The 25,027-nt window shown below is 40.3% G+C and overlaps 1 protein-coding gene across 1 annotated transcript; it reads right to left on the reverse strand.

The window, feature by feature from the left end:
* Positions 1–279: 279 nt before the first annotated feature.
* apoba (apolipoprotein Ba) lies at positions 280–23,202 on the reverse strand. Its single transcript, XM_066674081.1, has 29 exons — positions 23,090–23,202; positions 21,476–21,532; positions 20,911–21,023; positions 20,656–20,801; positions 20,372–20,519; positions 19,575–19,727; positions 19,278–19,402; positions 18,940–19,028; positions 18,391–18,838; positions 18,103–18,217; positions 17,828–17,971; positions 16,932–17,137; positions 16,395–16,599; positions 16,099–16,278; positions 15,652–15,867; positions 15,396–15,563; positions 14,578–14,783; positions 13,637–13,819; positions 13,245–13,375; positions 12,706–12,916; positions 12,072–12,244; positions 11,823–11,998; positions 11,153–11,274; positions 10,471–10,844; positions 2,685–10,244; positions 2,479–2,590; positions 2,271–2,300; positions 1,805–1,988; positions 280–1,671 (listed from the first exon to the last, which is right to left on the reverse strand). Exons 1-29 carry the CDS (start codon positions 23,154–23,156, stop codon positions 451–453), a joined length of 13,263 nt encoding a protein of 4,420 aa, XP_066530178.1. The 5' UTR covers positions 23,157–23,202; the 3' UTR covers positions 280–450.
* Between the last annotated feature and the right edge of the window lie 1,825 nt (positions 23,203–25,027).

The raw sequence follows: 25,027 nt of genomic DNA on the forward strand, positions 1-25,027 counted from the left end.
ACATCCACAGCTGAAGTGCCCTTGAGCAAGGTACCTAACCCCCAACTGCTCCCTCTGCATACACAGTGTATTCACTGTCTCTAGTAGTGCTACTCTGCTAGTACTCTGTAAGCTGTTCCAAGTAAATTAGGTGAGTTGCTTAGTCCTTTTCAAGTGTCAAGGCACCAAATGGTCATCTGCCTTTTAGTCTACTCTCCTCTTTAAATAAAGACAAAAAAAAAAAACATGCCATTCACCAGTATATTTTATGCCAACATAGACTTTAATCATGTTGTGTCACAGCAATGGGTTATACATGGTTTCACTCTGTATTATAAATTCTAAATTATACAAAATTGGCAACATGAAGTTTATGTAAAGATAACAAATATGTTTGCAACATAATTCTACAGGATAAAAACACTTCAAATTTTACTTTTTAACACTGTAAACCATTCTAAACAAGAACATTTAATTCAGACTTGGCCAGTCACTGAAAGAACTCCAGTAGAAAGGCAGAGGAACTTCCACATCTATCTTTCTATTGGTCACTTTAATGTATGGCTGTGTATGCTGCGAAGCTTTCTTTGCATATTCAAGGACATCTTCAGTGTTCGCACGAAGGTGGCTTTCCAAAACTGAAATCACTTCACTCATCTCTGAGTTGAGGCGCTCCATAGATATGTCATTGTAGATTTCTTGGACCCTCTGTTTTGCTTTGTCTTTGTATTCAGCTGCATTTGCCTTGGCCATCTGAATCTGACTGCTGATTTCTTGCATCACTGGGCAGTTGCTGGCCCCTGTGTAAATTCCACTGAGGTGGGCCGACAGCTCCTCTAGCCTCTCACCCTTCAAAGAAGCAATGAACTCCCCTGCCTTCTGGATGCAAAACTTTACAAAGTCACTCATGTTCTGCAGCAGTTTCTCTAGCTTCAGACCTTCCCACCTCTTCATGGCTTGAATAATCTGGTCTTGTGCAGACCTCACAGCAGAATTCAGATCCTTCAAAACATCCTTGCCATTAATAACTACATCTGTGCCTGGAATGGTGATGGTCATCCCGTTGATGTTGCTTGAGATGGTGTCGACTATGGTCTCCATGAGGCTGGTGAATCTACCAGCAGCTCGCCGGACTGCCATAGAAATGGAGCGCTTCATCTTGTTGTACATCTCCTGTCCCGTGAGCTTCTCCTCAAAACCAGGCAGGTGGAACTTGGTCTCACTCAGGAACTTCATGATGGCATCCAAAAGGACCCTGACATTGGTCTCATAATTTCGCAGCAGTTCTTTGACTTTGTTGGACACCTGGCTGCTCATCTCCTGCAGGTCCATTTGGGGCATGCTCTTCATCATATTCTCAGCTATTTCTCTACATTGTTGACTCAGGAACACAACTGAGTTCTGCATTGCATCCAGAGCCTTGGGGAACTCATTGTAAGCTCTGTCGATGCTGCTCACTATGGCATTCTTCAGCTTTAAGGCAGCACGGTTAAGGTCCATGCCAAAATGAACTTTGTGGTATTTATTGACAAAGTCGTAAAGAGCAGCTGTCATAGCGGGCAGCTTGACTTTAAAGCCATTTACCATGTCAAAGAACCCATTTAGCTGCCAGCTAGTTTGAAGATTCAGCTTTTCAGAGTTCTTCAGGGTCATCCTCAAACTCAGCAGATCAGTATCCTTATCCGGATTTGACTAAAAGAAGCAATATACAACATTTTTTAGAAGTAAGTTTCATTTATAAATGTTCACTAATACAAAACTCTTTCTCAGTCTAAACCATATCTAAAAGTGTTAAAGCAAAACACATTCATTAAAATTTCCTCACCAAATATCTGCTGAAGAGCTTTGCATAATACTGAGAAGGTGACCTCCTTGTGAACTGAAATCCCAGGAAGCCAGCTGAAGGTGAGGACACTGAAGATGTGATACCATTGTTGTGGGAGGCATAACGAAAGCTCAAATCCACAAAGGTCTGGCTGCTTACATCTATATCAAGAGTGTGGCTTGATCTGTGACAGGAACAAGAAAAGATAGTGTTAGCGACCTGAAGCACCACTCTTAGGAATCAACAACAGCTTTTTAAGTGATAATAGTGACCCCTGGTGGAGAATCAACATCCTGATAAAGCAGAGTGAGTGAGTTACAAGCCAGGTTCTAAAAAAGACATTGACTTTACTTTTCTGCTTGTTTACGGACTTATTAAAACAAAGGCAAACTTTGATTTAAGATAAAAAATAAGCGTAAGTATTAAGTAATGATTGTTTTGCATTGGCATGGTTGACAATATTTACCTTGAGACTCCAGGCTCCTCTCGTTTAATTCTGTGGAAAATGACAAATGTACCATGTTATACATGGAGAAATGAGCAAAGAACATTTATGAACAAAGTTATTTTCTACATATATGAATCAAACTAAAATAAAAATTGTATTTTATGTAAATTTGACAAGTAGCAGTTAAATGCAAGATGAATTAGGGACATATGAAAATAAATATTACCTTAGATTCTGGCGGATATCATGCTTCCAGTTGACTTTCACATCACTGTGGGTAAAGGTACACTTTCCATCCAGGCTCACGGCACCGTTTTCAAGCAAGACATTGGCAACAGCTAAATAAAGTACAAGAAATTGTGATTTGTAAGGTTGCCTGACAGGTATATTTATGTCAGAACATCTAGTAATAGGAATGACAGTAGAACTTACCATCCAAGTCATATGCTAGGAAGGTCATAGTGGATGTGCAGGAAGATTTCAGTGTGTAAACAAATCCTGGCTCCGTGTTCTCCACTTTTGCAGTCCATGTGTTGTTGTAAACTGTGGAGGAAACTTTCACAGTCGTAGAGAGGGCACCAAAGGATGGGATGAATACACTGGTTGGCAGGTGAAGTGCTATCTCTGGGATCTCAATTTTCTGTTCAGGGATGGTTATTGTTGGCATCTCGAAATGATAGATGGCTTTTGTGACTTCATCCAGGTTGATGGTACGCTCACCAATGGTGAAGGATTTGGGCAGGGTAAAGGGTGAGATGGTGATTTCATACTTAGGCAGCTTCACAAGCAAAAGAGCCATTTTATCCTTCATATACTCCAAGTCGATTTCAAAATGGGGGATTCTGACCACCGGTAGCCCTGGCACAGTTATATCGAAAGCACTTGTGCTGATCATTTTTGGGATGTTCAGATTTTGTAGATCTATTGTAAAAGATGGCACATGGAGAGTTGTGAGGGGGACATCAAAAGCTGGGATGGTGATGACAACTGGGATAATGATATAATCAGGCATCTCAATATTTTCAAGTCGTGGATCCATCTCCCTTATCATCTGTGGGATCTGCTTAACCCAGTCAGGCACTGCTAATGTGATTTCTGGAATGTCAAAAGTAACTCCATTTTCAAAAACTGTTGCGGGGAGTGCAAACGTGATTCCATTCATACTCTTGGTGTACACCAGTTGAGTAGCTACATTAAGGAATTGTAACTGATCAGTGCTAGAGGCCTCATCAAACTTCAACACATCCCACAAGGTTTTCTGGTATATTGGCAATCTGACAGCCTTCAAAAATGCAAGATGACCTTCAATGGATTCTGACAACTCCATGCGTATCTCAGATTGATCATTAGACATCATTAGATCACTAGAATGTTTCACTGATGCTAGTTGCTCACTGCCAGTCCAAATGAACTTCTGCTTCTCTGAGGTGACAGCAATCTCCACTTTCTCAGCTATGCTTAAGAGACCCAGGTCAGATGACTGTGATATGTCCAAATTAAGTTTACTAGTCAGTGATGTCAGTGGAACAATTTCAAGAGTTCCCTGTGCTGTGTGCTTTCCTTTAGTAGAGTAAGATGGGATGTTCATGTCATTTTGACTTACGTAATTCAATGTGGCATAAACACGTTTAAGAGAAGCCTCAAGAGCAAAGGTCTGAGTCATTTCTACCTTCCAGATTTCTGTCTTTTTGTACTCAGCTTCAGAGTCCATGACCAATTTTACTGTGGAACGTAGACCATTGGCATTTAGGTATACGGTTGCATCATTAGCAAAAGATTTTGAAAAACGGCCTGTGTCCATTATTGTCCCATATGTCTTTGCACTTAAAGAGCTCTCCAGAGAAAAGTAGGATGATAGGGTTTCAAGAGTAAAAGTATGATGTAGAATTCCATTTCCTTCACTTGGTAAGATGGGGAGATTGTATGTATATTGAACTTTGGTTGTGGAGGAAAGGTTAGGCTTAGTCTTGGTATTTCCATTCAGTACATGATTGAAATCCATCGTTAGAACTGGCAAGTTGATTTTCAGAGCATTTGCTAATGAAGCCTCCATATTCCTCTTGGTGAGGCTGACAGTGCTTTCATGCTTGTATTGTGCATTCTTGTGCTCCACTGACAGAGTTGTGGCCACCTTCAGACCTCTCTTCTTAGTGATGCTGGTTGTTCCTTCAAGTTTGCCTTTGAAGATTTCAAACACAGAGGTAGATGATGCTTCCACTTTGACCACAATATCGGACTGATTGTAGAGCCCACCATTGGAGCTCACACTTATCACTGGTGACTTAAAAGAGAATTCATAGGTCACATTTCCCAGAGCAGGTATCATGATGTTGTTCTGAATATTTGGCAATGTGACTGTCGGTAGTGTCAACTCTCTGAGTGTTTCAGGAACATACAATACAGGCAGCAGAGATGGGAAAACTAAAGTATATGAGGGAACTGAGAAACCCATTACTGGAACTTTAAAACTTGGTGTGCTGACCTCCTTAGGGATGAAATAGCCAAATGCGGGTAACTCAGCTCTAAAGGCTGATACTTCAAAGTTCAGCAATGGTACTGTGTATCCAGGAACAGTGAAATACCTTGGTGGCTGGTTGGATGTGTCAATTTTGAGTTTTTCCAACTGCGTTCTGGCTTGGTTGTAAGAATTTGTCAGGGCAGCAAGGACTTTGTCTCTTCCCAGCTCAAAGTGAACTCCTAAGACTCTAGCATTATCCAAAACTGTGCTGTAGATAGGCTCAAGATTTAGGTCAAAGGTGTGCATGTCTGGGTTTTTCTGATATTGAAGTTTGAAATCAATGTCAACAGACTGACGAGTTGTGGCCAGCAAGTGCTTCAAACCCAAATCCTCCCACAAGGAATATTCTTTGATCACTGGAGTTTTTCTATCAAAGTAAGGCACAGTCATCTCTGGAATAGATAGGGGCACTGTCAGAAAGTCAAGATTGGCCTCACCATCAATGGATGCATAGATTCCTGCAGTTTTTTCATTGTTGTCCAAAGTGAAGATGTGGTTATATTTGTACTGGTTGAATCGAACAAGAGCCACCCAAGAGACATGTTGTTTTTCAGAGCTCAGAGCCATCTTATAATCATTCTGGAGGTCAATCTTTCCAGTTAGTTTTAGAGGGAGGAGAATTTTGGGGTTTGCCATATTTTTGCATTCAAGGCTAATCACAAAAGGTTGAGCCAAAAAGTCACAGGAATTGGACAAGGTGCCACTGATCTTCCCAGTTAGTTCTGCATTGTGGGAAGCTTTTACTTCAACTTTGAGACCCTCCGTTTGTGCCTTTCCTGTCAATTTGATCACACTTTTCTTCATGAAAGGAGTCTCTGTCTCAGCACTGGCATCAATGGTTATGTGACTTAAGATGACAGATTCAGCATTGACTGACTGTTTCATTTTGATGGTTTGGCTGTTTGTTTCACCGTCAAATGTGAGCTTTGCTGTGCCAGTGTTAACACTAAATTCTAGCTTGCTCTTATGTGTGCCTTTGTCAGAGTAACCGTTAATGGACCATTTCCCATTAGCTGCATTTTCAAAAGTCACAGAAATGGTTCCAGACTCAAAGCGAACCATCGCTTTTTTTGTTATATGGCCCTGACCTGAAATGTCCATAGAGGGGATCTCCAGATTATGGTTGCAAGTTGTTTCCATAGTTGCAGATATGCCATTCTTTAGAGTAACTCCGATACTGTTTACCATATCAGCATTGTATATTTGGGTTGTAGCCTTAGCTGTTGTCTTTGCCTGGGCTTCAACTGATGGATTGGTTAAAACAAAAGAACCCTCGTGATCGACAGTAAAAGCCATGTGGGTTGCTTTAACTGTCTCACTAACGACCAGTTTCTTCTTTTTAGGGGATTCAATTTGGAGCATTGCATCAAAAGAATAGGCAAGAGCTTTAAGAGTTGATGTGGCTTTTGAAGTCATTGTTGCTTTGATTTTTGGCTCTGAGCTTTTAGTTGTTGTGTTCTGAATTGCTGCCTCTGTCATAATTGAATAGTGTGGGGAATCAAACTTGAATTCTCCATACAGCTTGCCAAAAGCAGGGATGCATGGTTCAAATGGAATTTGAGGCAGCTTGATCTCAGGGATTGGCAACATGGTGATCTCAAAATTCTCCAGATTTAGCTTTGGTATATTAAATTCTGGGAGCTTGAGCTCTACAAGCCTTACCTCGGGGAAAGTAAAGTCAGGCAGTTCAAACAGATAAAGAGCTCGTAAATCACCAAAGGTGGCCTCAGGATCCAGTTCTGGCATTTCAAACTCTCTGATTTCATCTATAACTCTGACGATCTTCCTCTTAATCATTTCAATGTCAATAGTGATAGATGGAACTTGGATGAAGTGCAGAATCGTGAATGCTGGTACTGTTATCTCTGATGGAATAGTGATATCTTGCAGTCTGGCCATGCTTAACTGAAAAGCAGGAACCTCAAGTGTAGTAAATGGAACTGTAAAAGCTTGTATTTCTATTTGTGCCATTTTGAGAGCACTGAGAACTTCCTCCACAGCTTTTTTGATTTGATTCAAGATTTCTTCATTTCTGTACATCTTGCGAAGTTCTTCAATCATGTTGTTGAACTGCATCGATATGTATGTAATCATATTAGTGTAAGATTCACTTGCCCTTTGGAGGTATACAAGCATTTCCTCTTGGATGTCCATGTCATTGATCCTCTGTCTTGCATCTTCAAGTATGTCCTGGATTTTCAGCTTAATGTCCTTATAAGCTGTGGTGTCAATTACACCCTTTATCATCCTGTAAAGCTCAGCCACTCTAGTGTTTTTCAGTTGCTCCAAATAATTTGTAATTGTTGCCTGCATCTCTCTTAGAAAATTTCTGGATGCCTCAATTTTCTCAGGAATTTCATAGACCTTGATTTGTTCATTAACATAATTCACTACTTTGCTGATTTGCTCATTAGATTCATCAACAAACTGATTGTAATCAAAAGCCTTTAGTTTCTTGATCATGCTTTGAATGTAATCATTTAGATCATTAATGTTCTGCTTGATGTCAATTAATTTTAACTGACCAACAACAGTGTCTAGCAGTTGAATGACTTTGTCTGAAACATATTCAAATGGAATGGATTTTAAAGCCTTTACCACTTCCTCGACTGTCTCTCTGATTTTGTATCGCTTGATCAGAATCTTTGCCTGGTCCAAGAGAACGTCCATCTTCTTTTCAATTTCATATCTTTCAAAGAGCTCTCCTAGTTTTGTGTAAATGTAATTAATTTTTTCCACAATTTCATATTCCTCGATCCAGTTGATAATTATATCCTTCATGGAATCAAGCACCTGCTCAATGTCTTCAGAGGGTATGTAATCAGACAATTGTTTCACAAACTGAGCCAAGTCAAATGAACTTAAATAATCTATAACATCTTGAGCAAACATTTTAATGTCAAAGTTCTCTATTACGCCTTTGAGTTCACTCAGTTTATCCTGGATTTTTGCTTTGATTTCATATTTGGTGTCAAGTTCTTTCAACCAAGCCACACTGCTCTCCTGCAATTTTTGTAGGTCGATCTGTCTAATTACATCTTCTATGGCACTGATGACTCTTAGGATTGTCGTGGTAATGTGATATCTTTCATCAAAGGCCTTGAGTTCATCTCCAATATAAGTCAGCATTTCAGACCAGGTTCCACTTTCAATAAAATCTTTGATTTGAGCCTTAAGGTCCCTTATTTTGGTTGCCAAATCAATTAAAGCTTTTTCTGAGGCTTTTCTCAGGTCCTCCACAGATGCTTCCAGATCATCTAATGTGACAGCATAATCTTGAACCAAAGAGATCACCTTATCCTTAGCCATGCTGAATTTGTTCTCTAGATCAATTTCTTCCATGAAGTCACTAACCGCTTGGGGGACTTTGTCCAAGTTGGCCCTGAACTGTCTGACCAAATCATTGATGTCCAAACCATTCAGATACTCCTGGAGGGACTCAAGCATATTTACAATTGTTGTTTTCATTTTCTCAAAAGCAACTGGAAGGCTCTCAATGAAGGGCAAGTTAATAATGTGGCAGTCGCTGTTTTTGTCATACTTCAAGAACCCTGAGACACTGAATTGTTGGTTGTCTAGCGAATTGTCACTAGATTCTCCAGCTTTGTTGAATAGATTGGTCTGAAGCACTCCGGAAAGCTGTACTCCCACATCTGCTTCTTTGTTGTAAATGCTGACCTCTTGGTTGTAAGCATGGTTGTTCAGTTTGGACTTCAATCTCCACAGCACAGACTGCTCATTGGGAATCAGCAAGCCATCAAACTTGTTTTCAATGTGAGTTTCAGCTGAATCTCCATTTGGCAACATGTGTGTGGCAGAAGCTCTCCAGTCATGGGACTCAGCAATTGCAAAAGGCTCTGCTTTCAAGAGGAACTTACTGTAGATTTGACAGTTATGCTTTCCATAGACCTTCACAGTGCCATCTCCGTTTAGAATGGCATCAACTGTGAGGCTAAATGGCATTGCCATTGTACGAATGATATTCTCCACACGCAAAGTCTTGGAATTTAACCTCATCTCACTGTTAATAACAGAGGAAAGTCCAGCAAACTCCAGTTCAAAGTTGTGGCGTACCTGAGTATCTAGGACTTGTGCGGTTGAATCACATTTTACAGAGCCAGTCATTTCAGAATAACTGATTCCACAGGTGCTTTTGATGCTATCCTCCTCGCTGTATTTCCCAGTAATGCTCCCAGATGCATCCATTTTAAATGGCTCCATCTTAATATGGCCGTCACTGCTGATGCTGATGTCAAACAGATCAAGTTTATTGGATGAAATCACTGATGCAGCAAAAGGCCTCATGTTAACTTTCACATCATGGTTGTATGATGCACCATCACATATGTGGCAATCTGTCTTGGAGCGGAATGCTAGTGTCCACAGAGTTACAGCCAGGGTATGGGTGCTCTCGGTCCTCATCTTTTGTAAGGTACCTGCCATGGTGTTGGTGAGGGACAGACCCTGCTTGTTCAGAGCCAGGTTCATTGTATTTCTGGCATCACCATTAAAGGCATTACCCTTAAAAACGCTGTTTAGGTAAGCTTCACTGTCTGAAATTTTGCCCTCTACATTGAGCTCTGCTGTGTTGTCCTGAGCTAATCCCTTAGACATAAGGGACATAGAGGCTCCCGTTCTATCAATTCCAGCATTGAAGATGTTCTCAAATGTCATTGAGTTACACTGAAGTGTGGTTGTGCAACTTGTAGCCAGGCCAGTCATTCCAAGGGTAAGTGTACCTTTGTGTGATCCACGGCTATGTTCAAAGATCAGGGAACCATCCATGTTCACCTCAACGCCATTACCATTCAAAGCTCCAGTGAGCAGGGAGTATGCTCGATTTTGGGCATCATTTACCTGGGTCTCGACTTTGAAGCTGGCTTCTTCCTGTGTCAAGCCAAGTTCACCTTTACAACTGAAGGTTTTTCCTAGTGCTACTATGCTAGCATCAGACTTCAAAGACAACTCTCCATCCTTGTAGCTCAGTTCACCTACATGAGTCAAAGTCTCATCCTGAGAGGTTGTAGTGGACACAATGGATAGATCACCATCAAGATATTCCCGCTTGATCACATTTTTGCCCTGGATGATTGAGGAGTCAAACCTCAAAATGGACTCTGCTTTGCCCTTATTTTCAGGCAAATTAAATGTGTTGGACATAGTGTAAGCAGAGTTTGCATAGAAAGGGCCTATTTTTAAGGAACCATCCACGCTTACATCTCCAGTGAGTTGAAAGTCTACGATTGACGTTTGAGCCGAATAATAGAGGGAGGTTTGTAGACCATATGGGCTGGTCACATCATACTTGTAAACAGCTGTCCCTTTGACATCGTTTCCATATTCCATAGTGGTGCTTTTGCTAATAATAACATTTTCTGAGGCACTGGCACTGGCATCAAGGAAAATGTGGCTCAAGGAACAGTTTACAAGGTATTTAAAGTGATCATCTATGGTGCCATAGATCAGGGCAAGTCCTGTATAAAGGAAAGGAGAAACATAAGATATGTAATATTTACAATCAATAATTATATACAACTCTTTAATTTAATCACAATTTCTGTTTCTTTTTAATAATCTCAAATAAATGATAATACTGATACAAATTTCTAGATTTTTCTTTTTGTTATACATTATTAAAAACATTTTCTAAATACATCATGTTGGTATATATTGTGTTTGGAATGAGCAAATTAAAATTACCTTCAGCTTTGTATCCAAGAGCTTCCACAGGGCAGCCTGCCTTAACTGTGTATTTAGCGATGTAGCTGGGCACATCTGCAGTATAGTTGCCCCCTGAGATTGAACCTTCCCAGTCATAGAAGTTGCTGTTCACCTTAGCACTCACCTCCGCTACACCAAGCTGAGGCATGGAGAAGTCCAGTGTGTTGGGGATTGTGAATGAGGGGATTGGATAAGTGCGTGCAGGCTTAATTAACCCAAGGCTAGGCACAGAGATTTGTGGAATATGGATAGAAGAGGGGACATTGAGCTCTTCAGATGATATCCCGCCATAGGGAAGAGGCAGGGAGAAGAATAATCTGTCCTTGTTGAACTGGTACCTGAACAGGCCATCACTGCAAGAAGTAAAATTGTAGTGAATAAATTTGAAATATATATTAAAGATAAACAATGTTTATACTTTATAATTACATTCAATTACATTGCCATTGCTGAAAAACCTATATTATACTGTGGACAGCTTCACACACTTGCACAGTGATAAAAATATATTATTATATGATATTTATAAATCAACAAATCTATTGTGTCAGCCCACATACACCTATATATCCTGTCTCTTTGACCCTGGGGATGTTTTTGTGAAAACAGCTATTTTTCCTCATGACAATTTTCCACTTCAGGAAACAGACAAAGGACTCACTATCGGAGATACAGGGTTTCCGGCAGACTGGGCATCGCAAACTCTGGAATGAATCTCTTGTTCCTCAGGTTCTTCACATATGGAATTTCTCCTCCAAATTTGTCGAGCCAGATGTTACCTGCCTGAGGATGAACAAAAACTTTAATCAACAATTAAATATAAAATCCAGCCAGCACCCTTATATAAGGCCCACAAGTGTTAAACATGGGCTAGCTGGGTTCAGGGTTGTCACAGTGGGTTGGTTTTGGGACCCAGGTGGGCTGGCCATAGGAGCTAAATGTGAGCAGTTACTAAGCGTAGATATGGGTCCGTTTTGAGTTGTAGCACTGAGATTAGCCCTGTGTTTAACCTGTTATTATCCCATTACTGAGCTTATAGGACTCTGTGTGTGAGCCTAACCTTTAACTTATAGGCAACACTAGCTGGGACCCAGGTGGGCTGCCCAAAGTGGCCTCTCACTGGAGTGTTAATAATCAAGCAAACAAACAAATAAATAAATAAATGTGCTACATGTAAAGTGAAAAGTAGTAATATACATCTTAAAGCAAATGTCATGGACCTTAAGTACATGCTATGCTTAAATTTACTATTCTAATCATATCAGAATTGTGTTTTTTAAATGCAAAATGTTTATGTGATAATATGATAATTTTAGTTTTTATACACTTACTTCAATACCCTTCAAAATAATATGACGGAGTTTCATGTCGGTTTTGGTGACTTTCTGGTCAAGAATGTCATCAACCAAAGCCTGGAGCTGCCTCTGATAGTCGTCCATGCTGGGGAAGTGTTTTGTAACTTCAGAGTTCATGTCTGACTTGATCTCCAGTTCAATCTTCTTCTCATCTGCAATTTGACACAAAATTAGAACCCTTGCATTGTACACAACCTAAGAAATGGCATATGGGAATATACTTACCATATCTAAGGACAGCTTTCTGCAGAGAAGAGGTCTCAGGGCCTTTAAAGTTGCCTTCAAGCTGTAGAACAAGTCCATTGGTATTCTTTAGATTGGCGGTTGCAGAAGCTTCCATCTGCAGAGCAGGAACAGCCATCTGTAGTTCCAAGACACCATCTTCCATAGACTCCAGTCTGCTCAGACATGGGGACATTCACATCAGAGATAAAATAAACATCTTTAAATATATATGAATATAAATATTAATTAAACCTCTGTTAAAGGAACACTAGATAAGATTAGGCATTTTTCCTAATTGTCTCCACCTACAGTGACAGAGTGTAACTCACTTTTAGAACACCGTCCTGAAATTAAGGGGGAAAAAAGTGGTTTCCTACCCTCCTCCAAAAGTTACATAGTGCAGTTTCTGTAGTTCTGATTCCAGATTAGCAATGACATGGGCTCTATTCTCCCTATCACAACTCAGTGAAGCATCAAAATGATTTTGTAGGTTAAAATACTACCTAATATTACTTTAATAGTAATATCAGAGTCGTGTGACTAGGTGTTCATTTTACATGCATCCTCAGAAGATTTTTTAGAGGTATTAGAGGTTTTGCACACTTAAATGTGAAAAATGCATCTGACACTATACCTGGCACGTCCAACTAAGGTCAGCTGGACACTCTTTTTGTTGGTCACATCAATTGAAATACCACGCATCTTCTTCCCCTTTCCAGAGCCATCTGTGACTTCCACCTTAACTCCAGCTTCCACATCATAGTCTGGGACCTGCAGCTCGCCTGTGAAAATGTTCTTGTTGCGGTTGTATTTAAAGGTAGCAGTTGCTGTTTTGGGTGATGTACCTGGAAAAAAAGGGAAACGTCATGTCAACGTTATCAGTATGTGGGGTGATCAAGCGGTCCACACAGGCAGCTGGGCAAAGATTTTACTCTAAATGCCTTTCTTGACACAGTCCCCCATTACAGTGAGGAGACCAGAACTAATATCACATGAAACAGCGAACCAGTGTCTGAGATGCAGACATGGGGAGAACACACAGATCACAACACAGACAGTGAACCACCAGGTCCCAAAGTGTGACACAGTCGGGGCATTGCATTGCCACATAAATGAATGAAAATAATTGACCTACAATAGATAGACAGAAAAAAATATTCGTGGATGGCCTACCCTCTGCCTGAAGGGAAAGCACCAGGGAGTCGACCTTAGAGCGTCCTTCTTTGCCCTCTTTCAGGAGTTCATAGGCTGCGGTTGCTGAATATTCTTCTACATCTCCAGTTGGCTGAAGCTCCACAGCAAACCTGGGACAGGAACATCCGTTTAAATAAATGACATGTACCAAAGCTGCTTTAAATATGGCCACCCTCCATGTGGCCATATTTATGACCCAATCTATGAAGCATAAACATGTTCATACATAGATGTGACTCTCCATCTTATGTGAACTGCCAACAAAACAATGGAACATTATTTTAAATTTGTAAATAGTGATGCTGACAGTGTGAATATAATCAGTTTAATCTACCACCTTAACAGAACTCACTGGATCAAACATGTCTTACCTAGTTTCTCCAGTCAAGGGGAAGTAGGGGGCACTGTTGGTTGAGCTGGCATTGGAATAACGAACAATGGTGCAGTACTTCATACCGGGGAAGATGGGATTGCACTCCGTGGAATCTGTCCTGTCCTCTACAATAGGGGACACTTTCCTGGTCACGGTGGAGGTCAACGAAAGTAGCTCGTTGCTGTTATTTTTTGAAAATGGAGAGAATAAACATGATTTTTACTTGAAATTTTACATTCTACTGCACTGTACTGTAGTATATTTAAAGATAATTGATATTCCTATAAAGAAGGTCTTTATTCAATTTACATTAACCTCATTACATCATTTTCATTTTATCTTTGAATCTATGTTGGGAAAAAAACATAAACTCTGTCATATGTGTAAAAATAGAAGGTAATGACACATTCTATATTCTAGGTTTTCATCGGTAAAATGAAAGGGTTTTTTTTCACCTAGAAAAAAAATCTACAAGATCCTTAAGATTGGGCAGAACTCATTTATTAAAAGTTACTACCTCATACATTTTATTAATGCAACATCTACTATTGCTACTCAAGTAAATGTTATGTATACTACATATATGTATACAAATATATTGTGCTCTTGTAACTTTATGGTTAATAGTAATTCTGTGACTCCCACACCTTATTCTCACTCATATATGTCTGCAGTATATATGGTACTGTTATGTTGCACTGTCCTTTGGGATCAGTAAACTTACCTAAATTGTTTTTTCTTATAAGATAAATTGATTGAAATCTTAGGGTTTTTTAAAAAAAAAAAAAACACTTTACTGATATTTGTTTTACAAAACAACAATTACTATTATCTTTCTAGCACACATTCCTAGCCATTGATGGTAGTGCTTGACGCCAACGTAGTTCACCAATAGGATTGGTGCCTTCATCAGTAAAACCTAATATGAAAGCAGCTTACCTGACACTGATGAGCTTGGTGTTCTCCTTTGGTGCAGGGATGGAAAGCTTGACTCTGCTGCCACTCATTGTGACTTTGGCGTTCAGACCGCTCTCATGGTACATGTTGGTGTGCATCCTAATACCAGCATCGACAAACTCAGGGATGTAGACACCCATGTGTGTAACAAACTCCACTCCAGCTGAGGGCCTGAAGGAGAGCTGTTGCTGTAAAAACGAAGACAGAAAATATTACTAGTGGTATAACATGCTCTACAAACCTAAAACTACAAAAGATATTCCAAAACATCACATGATAAAATTCACTACCAGATAACATATTCAGTATCAAGCCAAAAAATAAAAAGAATTGTGAAGTATATGTGTTTCTCTATGACATTTAAATGTACAATTAAATGTACATCACAATTACATGTTATATATTTAGCAAGTGACTGCTGTTGCCACCATGACCCTAGTTTGAGCTGGAGATTATATATTATATCAAGCAATACATACAGTGTGGTCTTAGAACATATCACACAAGAATGATCAGTGGCTACTGTTATTATTTATTTTGTTTGGTTATTTGTCTATAAAATGCTATCCGCATTAGAGGAAGAATTAAATTGCTCCATAGAGCTTATGCTCCCATATGGGGTCAGTCATGTTTAAAATAGGTAATCTGTTCTCTAACACACCTAGGCCAATAGGTGTCAGTGTAGTGTCTCATAATGTGGAGAAGACTCATTGAAGAAAATGTCCGATTGCTTGCTTAAGCAGTTTCTGTACAGATATACAAAGGGATGCCATGGTTGGTGTTTGTAGTGAGAAAGTTACCATGCTACGGTCAAACGTCAATCCTCCTGCAGCTCCAGGGGCAAAAACTCCAGCCAGTGAGAATTTCAGTGGAAGGCCAGCTCCAGTGGGAAGCGTGAAGGCTTTGTCCAAGAACATGTAGTGGGCAAATACCTCATTATCTAGTCCAGATGACAGCTTCTTCATAAACTGGAAAGAGGAGAACAAAAATTGAGGTTACATTTTAGATAACATCATGTAAGATGGATAATATATTCAGTGAGCAGTAAATACTTACTTCCATGGGCAACTTGTGGAAGAACATTTCAGAGTATGTGATGATATTTTCCACAATGCTGTTGAATTCACTGGTCTTCATGTATCCCAGTTCTGTTCCCATGAAACGGAGGTAGGCCATGGCTTTAGGGGCATCTTTGCCCTCTTCCATGTATTTGAGCCCTTCACCAAGCTTTTCAAAGTTGTCCTTGATCTCTTTCAGGATGTTCCGTGAGACCTGTAGGGACACTAGTGTGTGAGGTCTGTTCTAGGTTTAAAATGTTATTTTATGTTGTTATTATTAAACCTTCTATTCTCATATTAAACAAAAATTGACAATGCCCAAAATATTGTGTGAAAATTGTACAATGATTGCAAGAATTAAAATGGTCCAGAATTGCTTGGAAATTATTATTATGGAATAATGCTTGGAATAATTATTATTAACACCTTCTTAATCCTAGCATACCTCTCTCTTCATTCTGTTGCCTCTTAAGGGTGCAATCCAGTTCTCAAGAACTTGTCCTACTTTGGGAGGCATCTGGTCATTGGCCCAGTACATGGCCTTTGAGGTGGTATCAGGGAAAAAGCCATTTTCTCCAAACAGGGCCTCGATAGCTGGCTCAAAACCTTCACCCTCCAAGCCAATCTACAAAGACAAATAATAAATGAAAAAGAATATTTTTATAAGAATATCAAGGAGCACAAAATAAATGTGTGAGTTCTGAGCAAAGAGGTATATGAGACATTTGTTATATACTGTACCTCCAGCATCTCTGTGTCAAAGGCATCAAGGGTGGTTGCTAATGTGGCTTCTCTGGGCATGAAATTGACAGAGTCAAAAATCACATTGCTCTCAATGGATCCGGTCCGTGGCACTTCGATCTTGTAATTGCGAGACGACTTTGTGAGGTCCATAGCAGAGAGGCTCTCGTCACTATCCAGGACATTCTTGATGTAGCGCTTTGCCCTGATTGAGATGGAGAATACAGTGAATCTTAGAGTTACACAATGCCCACAGAATAGGCATGCTCAAATTTATACCCAGCTAGCGGGGAATATTCCCACAACTTTGGCTAACGTTACCCAAAAATGCTAATAAAGTCTTAAAGAAAACATTTTAGTCTAATGTTAAAAGTATGTTTTAAAATGTCAAATGTTTGTTGAACATTAAATTAAATGTTTTCTTTGAAACTTCATTAGAACTTTTGGATAGCGTTAGCTAAAATTGTGGGAACCTTCCCTGCTAGCTGGGTAGGCACTGAATTTCTCAATACAACAGAGGACAACTGTGAAACCTACGTCTGGAGATTTGGGTCCTCAGTGTCGAGGAGGTTGGTGACGTGAGACACGACAAAGCTCTTGACCTGTAGGTTTTGCTCATCTTTCAAAGTCTTCAGCACTTGCTCTGCTAGCTCAGGGTTCTTCATTAACATCAGATAAGCAGCAATACGTTTCTGAACAGGTGCTTCTCTGTCCTTGTATTGTTCAATGAGAGCTCTTGACACCTGGGATCAATGACAAGCACTGAAGTATTACACTTTTTGGGGACACTTGGGACAAAATGAAAAGCCACATCTATATTTCTATTACACATGCCTACGTGTGCCCAAAATTATATTACAATTGTAGGGAGATACATTTTATTTTCTAACCCTAGCTGGTTAATACAGAGAGAAGGCAAATGTAATGTCTAACTAATATAACTCTAGGAAGTTATATATCAGATGTAATGCATGGTTAAAACACACTGATGGATATTATGCTTGTGTGATATGATTATTTGATTGCCTCAACATTTTTTACCCAATCAGGATATCCAATGATGTTGACTACATTAAATAAAATGTAAAACTGTATATGTATTATGTGTCATAATGTGACAGTGGCCAACAACAGCTAAAAAACATAAATCACAGAAGATTGTGTGAAAACAATGCCTTTTATCAGCATGAATGCTGAGGTACATTAAAATTTAACCTGTGAGAGCAGTGGAAGGAGTAGTGCTGGATGAAAATTGAAGTTGAATTTTCATTCTATTATGGGAAATTAAATAGATAATCGCAATTTTTTTAAATGCTGAATCGTCTGAGGCTGAGCAAACAGTTAAGTTGCTCTGACACTGTTAATTAACATAGTCTATTAGGTATCAGCTATTTTCCAAGAAGTAACAATTCAGATAACAGGACTTGACTTACATCTGGATCGATTTCCATCAATCTGAATGCCTGGATGGCTGATTTCTGAACCGACAAAGAAGCCTTACTCTGACCCATACAGCTCAGGAGAGAAGACTTTAGAGAGGGAAAGCCTTCCATGTATTTTCCCATGACACCAATAACCTGCAAAACAAATTATTTCCATTTAATTCTATAAATTCTATAAACTAAACATTCTTATAATAGCTCTAGTTTGATGTCAAAGTCACAGTTTAGAAACATGATATGATATTAGATCATTGTAGGTACATTACCCTCAATGTGAGAAAGGTCTTGTCTTCATCATCGGAACAGTCATCCAACATGAACGTCATGAATTCTGCCACCTCCCTTATCTCAGGGATTGTCAAAGCATCCTTCAGAGGAAATCTGTAGCAAAAGTGTCCAATAAGCATTCAGTATTCTCTATCATTCGACCTAAGTTAACCCTTTCATGATTAAGAAGACTAGAAGCACTATCTCCAGGCCTCTGGGATTATGAAGAGTTATAGAAAAGTCATAGAATGGTGTCATTCAAAGACAGCCATATATAACTGACTCACTTCTTGACTGTGTTGGCGAGGGCATACATGATGGCCTTGCTGGGGTTGTGCTGGGCCATGCTAAGCATATCTCTGAGGCGTTGAGGACTGGCCTGTGGCATCAGACCCAAAGCATACACCACAACGTCCACCTCTTTGGCGGGACCCTCAAAGCCTCTGAGGACCTGTAGAATAGCACTGGTGCATTCACTGGTTCCACACTGGAACAGAGCCTGCCAGGTCAGCCAGGTGGAAACCTCCATCATCTCCTCAACAGCTGAAGACAGAGTCTTGTTCCTCATGCCACGGATCTGAGACACCAGCTTCTGGAACAGACGAGCCCTCTCCTGGTTCCTTCCCAAACGGGTCAGGTCATTGAGGTTCTTCATAGAGGTCAGAACGTCCTGGTAGGTCTGAGTGAAAGACTTGTCTTCCACTTCCTCAGGGAAGAGTTTTCTCACAAGGGTGCCTGTTTGGAACAGAGGGAGTCAGTGAAATAAAATATAGGACATACTCATCGCTGTGGGATAGCGCAAGACTCTTTGTGTTTCTTCTTTTAAAATTACGCACCATCATTGCTGAAATATCTGTGATTAATCTTCTCTGATTCTTGAAGGGTCAGACTCTGTTTCACTTCAGAGACAATTCCGTACTGGTCCCTATAAGAAACATGCAAGAATCAGTCTGAGTCTGGAGTCCCTATTAAACGGCAATGGGATATATTTGGTATGGTTACATCATCATAATTGAAAAGACCAGGGAATATGATCAGGGAGATAATATAACAAAAAAAAAACATACTTGATATTTAAGTACATACTATAATGGACATTTCTATGTGTTTGTAAAATAAGGCATTCTCAGTAGAAGCACCATTTCAGAGAAAACTACCAGAGCACATTACTCACTCATGAGAGAAAGGAATGAAGACATGTTTCTCTGTGCACTGAGCCTCGGTCATATGCTTCTTCTTGTTATCAAACTGATAGTTGCAGGTCTGGCTGCTGCTGATGAGTTTGGAAGCAAGTTCATTCTGAGTAGAAAAGCATTATTTATTATATATTTTGTTTTCCTTTTTATGAGATTTTATGATAAACATCAATAGAATGAAATGTTTTATTGTCTGTCCATCCAATAAATAACAGATCTGTTCATTCCTTTATCAAATAAAGCAAATATATACTTTCATTAAAGCTATAACTCACCAGGCCTGGGAGGAGGGACAAAGGGCTTGTTGGGAGCTTTTGAGGAGCAAAGTGGCTGCACCCTGACAGATCTCGGACCACCGTGACATCAACGTCAATGTCCTTCCTTGAGTTGACAGTGAGGTCAGTATGGCACAAGCCATGGATGGTAGTCTGTAAGATGTAGGAAAAATAAAACATACATGAAGTAATAGTAATGAGTGTAGACTGCCTAAGTTTGAATGTCCCAGCTAATATTGTTACTAAGCTACTGTTATGCTGTGAAACAAACAAAGCAGTCAAGTGAACTGCCCAACTGTTTACCACCATATTTTTTTCTTTGTGTTAAATGATGGCTCGACATATACTGTCACTGTGTGGTACCTTTTGCTGTCTCTGTGGTGGTAACCTCACAGGTAACTAGGGGTGGGCGATATGGCCCTACAATAATATCACGATATTTCTGGGTATTTTGGCAATAACATTTTGATATGAACAAAACACTGAAAAATACTTGTATTCGTTTCAAAAACAGACTATTGCAACAAAATCAATAGGTATACTGACATATTGTTTCTGTACATGGAATTGACTCTAAATTTAGGGGCACTAACTGAATGAAAGTGATCACTAAGGTGCTAAAAAACTAAATGACTCTAGTACCAAATTAGTTTCTGTGGTAATTCACACAGTGAATGAACACTTACAGGCAACTCAAACATACCATTCCACATAAAAAAAAACAAACGTGGAGCTTCTGAACATAAACAAACCAGAGAACAGCATTTCTCCCATGTGCCCATACTAAACCGTCTCACCATTTTTATATTGTGCTCCTCCTCTGGGACAGGCGCTAAAAGAGCAGAGATGATTCCTCTCTTGATGTTCAGTATGTTCTCAGGCTCATCCTTTTCAGGGAAGAGGGAAACGTCAGTCACCCGCTCCACCATGAAGTTTAAGGTGTTTCTTCAAGGAGAATCAGAATCAGAATTAGTTTTACTGGTCAAGAAATACCACTCACTCTGCTTATGGGGATTGCTCTCTTGACAAAAGTGAGTGAGTGTGTGAATGAGCTGTTTACAGGTTTTTGAACTGTACTCACTTCTCCATGGCTTCCTCGAAGAGGTCATCTCCAGGAGCTGGGCTATAGACTGGCTGACCCTGTGCATTGATGACGGTCACTTCGCTCAGAGAACAGTCAGAGGTGCGCAGGATGAAGCTGCATGTCTGTGGAACCTCCAGTTCCACCTGTGTGAGGACGGAGATGGAAGATGAGATATTTTATTAACCACCAGGTGAGACCTTAAACAATATTTAATTTGGGGTATAAACTGAGACTAGCAGAAAACTCTCATACCTTGCAGTTTATTTTTGGTCCATTTTTGATGTTAGCTGTGCCGGGCACTCCATTCGTGCTTTCTGCTGTGTACTCATAACTGTATTTTCTGAAGTTCTTGTATCTTGCTGCCACTAGACATCAAAAGACAACAACATCAAAGGCTTCATGCATCACATTAAGTGCATTTTGAAAAGTAAGAATATTTAAAACAATTATAATTTCATCGCACTCTGTCAATAAATCACTGCACTGCTTTCATTATTCCCATCCTTTAAAGCACAGTGCTTTGTTTATGAGCTGTTTTGACCTTATTTTACAGATGGTGCCAAATCATCACTTGAACCGGAGACCTTTGGACCATTAGCTGACAGAGTGGAACTTCTATGAGTCAACACATTCATCAATACTCTTGTCTCATAAACAGCACAGTACCAGAGTTCACAGCTATTATCTTTTTAAGCCTGATACTAAGAGGTCAGTCCAGTCCAAGCCTGATTGGCTACAGATAGGAGAACACTGGCGCAAGCAACTACGCTACTTTTTTTTTTTTCTTAAATGGGGAAGAAGATGATCAGTAACTTACAGAGACATAGTGGTGGCTGTGCTTCTGCGTCTTCATCAGTCACTTCAGTGCTTGTGTCTACAAAAATAAGAAAACAATATTAGCTTTTCTTCATGTTCACAATGTCGCATGGTGTATCACTGTGCTCTATGAGCTAACACAATCCCAGCAGCTGGGGCTCGTATGAACTCTGTAATTTGAAAAGTGGATACACCTGCATGGGCTTGCCTGTGTATATCTCTAGAGACAGCCATCAGCTCGTGTCTGCTTAACATTGAGAACCATTCATTCTTTCATTTATTCATTATCTGATGGCACTTATCCAGTTCAGGGTCGTGGTGGGTCCAGAGCCTACCTGGAATCATTGGGCGCAAGGCAGGAATACACCCTGGAGGGGGCGCCAGTCCTTCACAGGGCAACACAGACACTCACACATTCACACTTTTTTTGACTGCGACACTACCTGCTGCACCACCGTGCCACCATTGAGAACCAATGCTCTACTAACTGGCAATTTTATTATTGTCCTTCAGGACTGCGTGCCCAGGTTCCACAGGGCGCAAGGCATTCCCTTACTTAAGGGCAAGGCTGCCCTTTTTCAACACACCCAATTTTTTTGAATAGCTGAGTATCAGGACTTCCTTGGAGTCCAGGGGCCTGGTTCAGTAGTACCGGAAGCAACCCAGTTATACCCCACTTCCCACAGTCAGTTACAGTTCAGTGCTGTTACTCACTGGAATTCAGTTACAGTTAGTGCTTTTTCATGCCCACATTTCAATATCATTTTCAAAACAAAGCCTTTTATCTCCAAAAAGGAGGAACATTCACAAGAACATATTTTCAGTAACGTGTTCAAAACATATCATTTTACCAAGTTTTTTTTTTGCCATGAGAATTGACCACCTGGACATGAATTTTGTTCCTTCATTATCATTATTCTTAACATTTCTCAACTATTTTAAAATCTTCAGGGGCTCTGTTCATCATCCTGGACACGTCTTACATTATCCTCCAACACGTAACAGGATGTGATAGAATTGTATGGACATATTAATATATGTTTTTCAGAATCTTAAAAAAAATTGCATTTGATATGATTCAAAAATACATCTAAACTTTTAAATTATGAATCAAATTTGCATAGGTTTTAAATAATAATAGAAATAAGTATAATATAATAGAAATATATACAACATTACATTACAATATATACATAACATTTTTACTTTTTATTTATTTATATATTTATTTATTTTATTTTTTACTTTTTCTCCTTTGTCAGCAGTAATCATACACTATGTGGCCAGATGATTGTGGACGCTTGCTCGTCCTACATTACTACTCTACTAAAATGAGGGATAACAGTAAGTAGTGTTAACTTGGAAAAGTCTTTAGCCAAAATGTCGGAACATTGCTGTGAGACTCTGATTTCATTCAGTCATGACAGTTAAGTACAGGTGTTAGACAAATCTCAAACATCCCTCTAACTCATCCCAAAGGTATTGGATGGAGCTCCATCACTTTAGAGAACACGGTCCTATGACTGTGCCTCTTTGGCTGATAAACACAGTACATATCAATGAAATAACATCTTTTCTAAGGGAATGGGAAAACTGAAAAGGTTGTGAATCTTACCAGCCAAAGCATAAGCGCTGAGAAGAAGAAAGAGGAAGAGCTTTGTGTCCCCCATAACGGACACCATGGAAGCTCGAATGGTTCCTCTTCTGTATTTTTACACAGCAAATCCTTGCTTAAGGGACTGACTCTCAGACAACACCTGAGCTTTTATAAAGCTCCCCCACCCTTCTCCCTCTTCTCCAATCACATCACACCCAGCACAATCATATCTCCAGCTTACCAAAGTCCTTCAACATCCAAAGGTCAGGGAGCCTGGTTCTGGTGGCTGTTTTACAGGATGAAATCTCTAAAATTACACTGTAGGCATTGATTGTGAAAATGAGCAAATATGAAGAAATTCTGACTGCCTTCTGCTTGGTAGGGCAACTTTAAAAAGATATTATTGGATTGAGAAGAGTTGCATTATGTTTGTAAATGGGCTAATGGGTTTGAATATGCTTGGATATTTAAATGTAAACTTAAAACACACTTATTTGAAAGGAATGATGTATTTTTGTATCCACATCCTGCTGTAAGGGGGTGTTCATTCTTAAATGTTCAAACTAAGATTAAATTCTGTTTAAAAATGTACACATAATTTCATACATTCCCCCAGTCATTCACACACTCACACTTGTACCACACAGACAATCCACCTGCCATCATGTGTGTCTGGACTGTAGGAGGCAAATGGGGTACTCAGAAGAAACCCACACAGACACAAGGAGAACATGGAAAACCCCTCACAGACAGTGACCCAAAGGAAGGATTAAACCCAGCAACAGTCATGTCATAAACAGATGTGGTGCTCTAACATCAATGATGCTTTAATGAAAAAGAAAACACTTTTACTGTAATTACTTTGTAATATTTCTCCATATCTCCCCCTGTACAGCATAAATACAATGCCTGTCATGTTCTATCTGTATTGTTAAGGTAAATCTGATTTGGGCTTTAAGATAAAATTAATAACCTATATCCCCACTGCCCCCATGGACTACGTCGGTTTTAAAAGAATATATATATATATATATATGGCAACACACACACACACACTCACACCTACGGACACTTTTGAGTCGCCAATCCACCTACCAACGTGTGTTTTTGGACCGTGGGAGGAAACAGGAGCACCCGGAGGAAACCTACACAAACACAGGGAGAACACACCACACTCCTCACAGACAGTCACCCGGAGGAAACCCACACAGACACAGGGAGAACACACCGCACTCCTCACAGACAGTCACCCGGAGGAAACCCACACGGACACAGGGAGAACACACCACACTCCTCACGGACAGTCACCCGGAGGAAACCCACACAGACACAGGGAGAACACACTACACTCCTCACAGACAGTCACCCAGAGAAAACCCATACAGACACAGGGAGAACACTCCGCACTCCTCACAGACAGTCACCCGGAGGAAACCCACGCAGAAACAGAGAGAACACACCGCACTCCTCACAGACAGTCACCCGGAGGAAACCCACACAGACACAGGGAGAACACACCACACTCCTCACAGACAGTCACCCGGACGAAACCCACACAGACACAGGGAGAACACACTACACTCCTCACAGACAGTCACCCGGAGAAAACCCATACAGACACAGGGAGAACACTCCGCACTCCTCACAGACAGTCACCTGGAGGAAACCCACGCAGAAACAGGGAGAACACACCGCACTCCTCACAGACAGTCACCCGGAGGAAACCCACACAGACACAGGAGAACACACCACACTCCTCACGGACAGTCACCCGGAGGAAACCCACACAGACACAGGGAGAATACACTACACTCCTCACAGACAGTCACCCAGAGAAAACCCATACAGACACAGGGAGAACACTCCGCACTCCTCACAGACAGTCACCCGGAGGAAACCCACGCAGAAACAGGGAGAACACACCGCACTCCTCACAGACAGTCACCCGGAGGAAAC

Source organism: Hoplias malabaricus, chromosome 1, assembly GCF_029633855.1.
Source record: "Hoplias malabaricus isolate fHopMal1 chromosome 1, fHopMal1.hap1, whole genome shotgun sequence".
Lineage (NCBI taxonomy): Eukaryota > Metazoa > Chordata > Actinopteri > Characiformes > Erythrinidae > Hoplias > Hoplias malabaricus.

Bases quoted from the DNA above. Each gene is read 5' to 3' on its own strand.
- apoba (XM_066674081.1), bottom strand. From the start codon at position 23,156: ATGGTGTCCGTTATGGGGGACACAAAGCTCTTCCTCTTTCTTCTTCTC. The intron at 14,784-15,395 runs GTAACTTTCTCA...TCGTTTTTACAG, and splicing joins TGACGTTTGACCGTAGCATG to CAACAGCTCTCCTTCAGGCC. The intron at 13,376-13,636 runs GTAAGACATGTT...TTCCTGTCCCAG, and splicing joins CCCTTGACTGGAGAAACTAG to GTTTGCTGTGGAGCTTCAGC.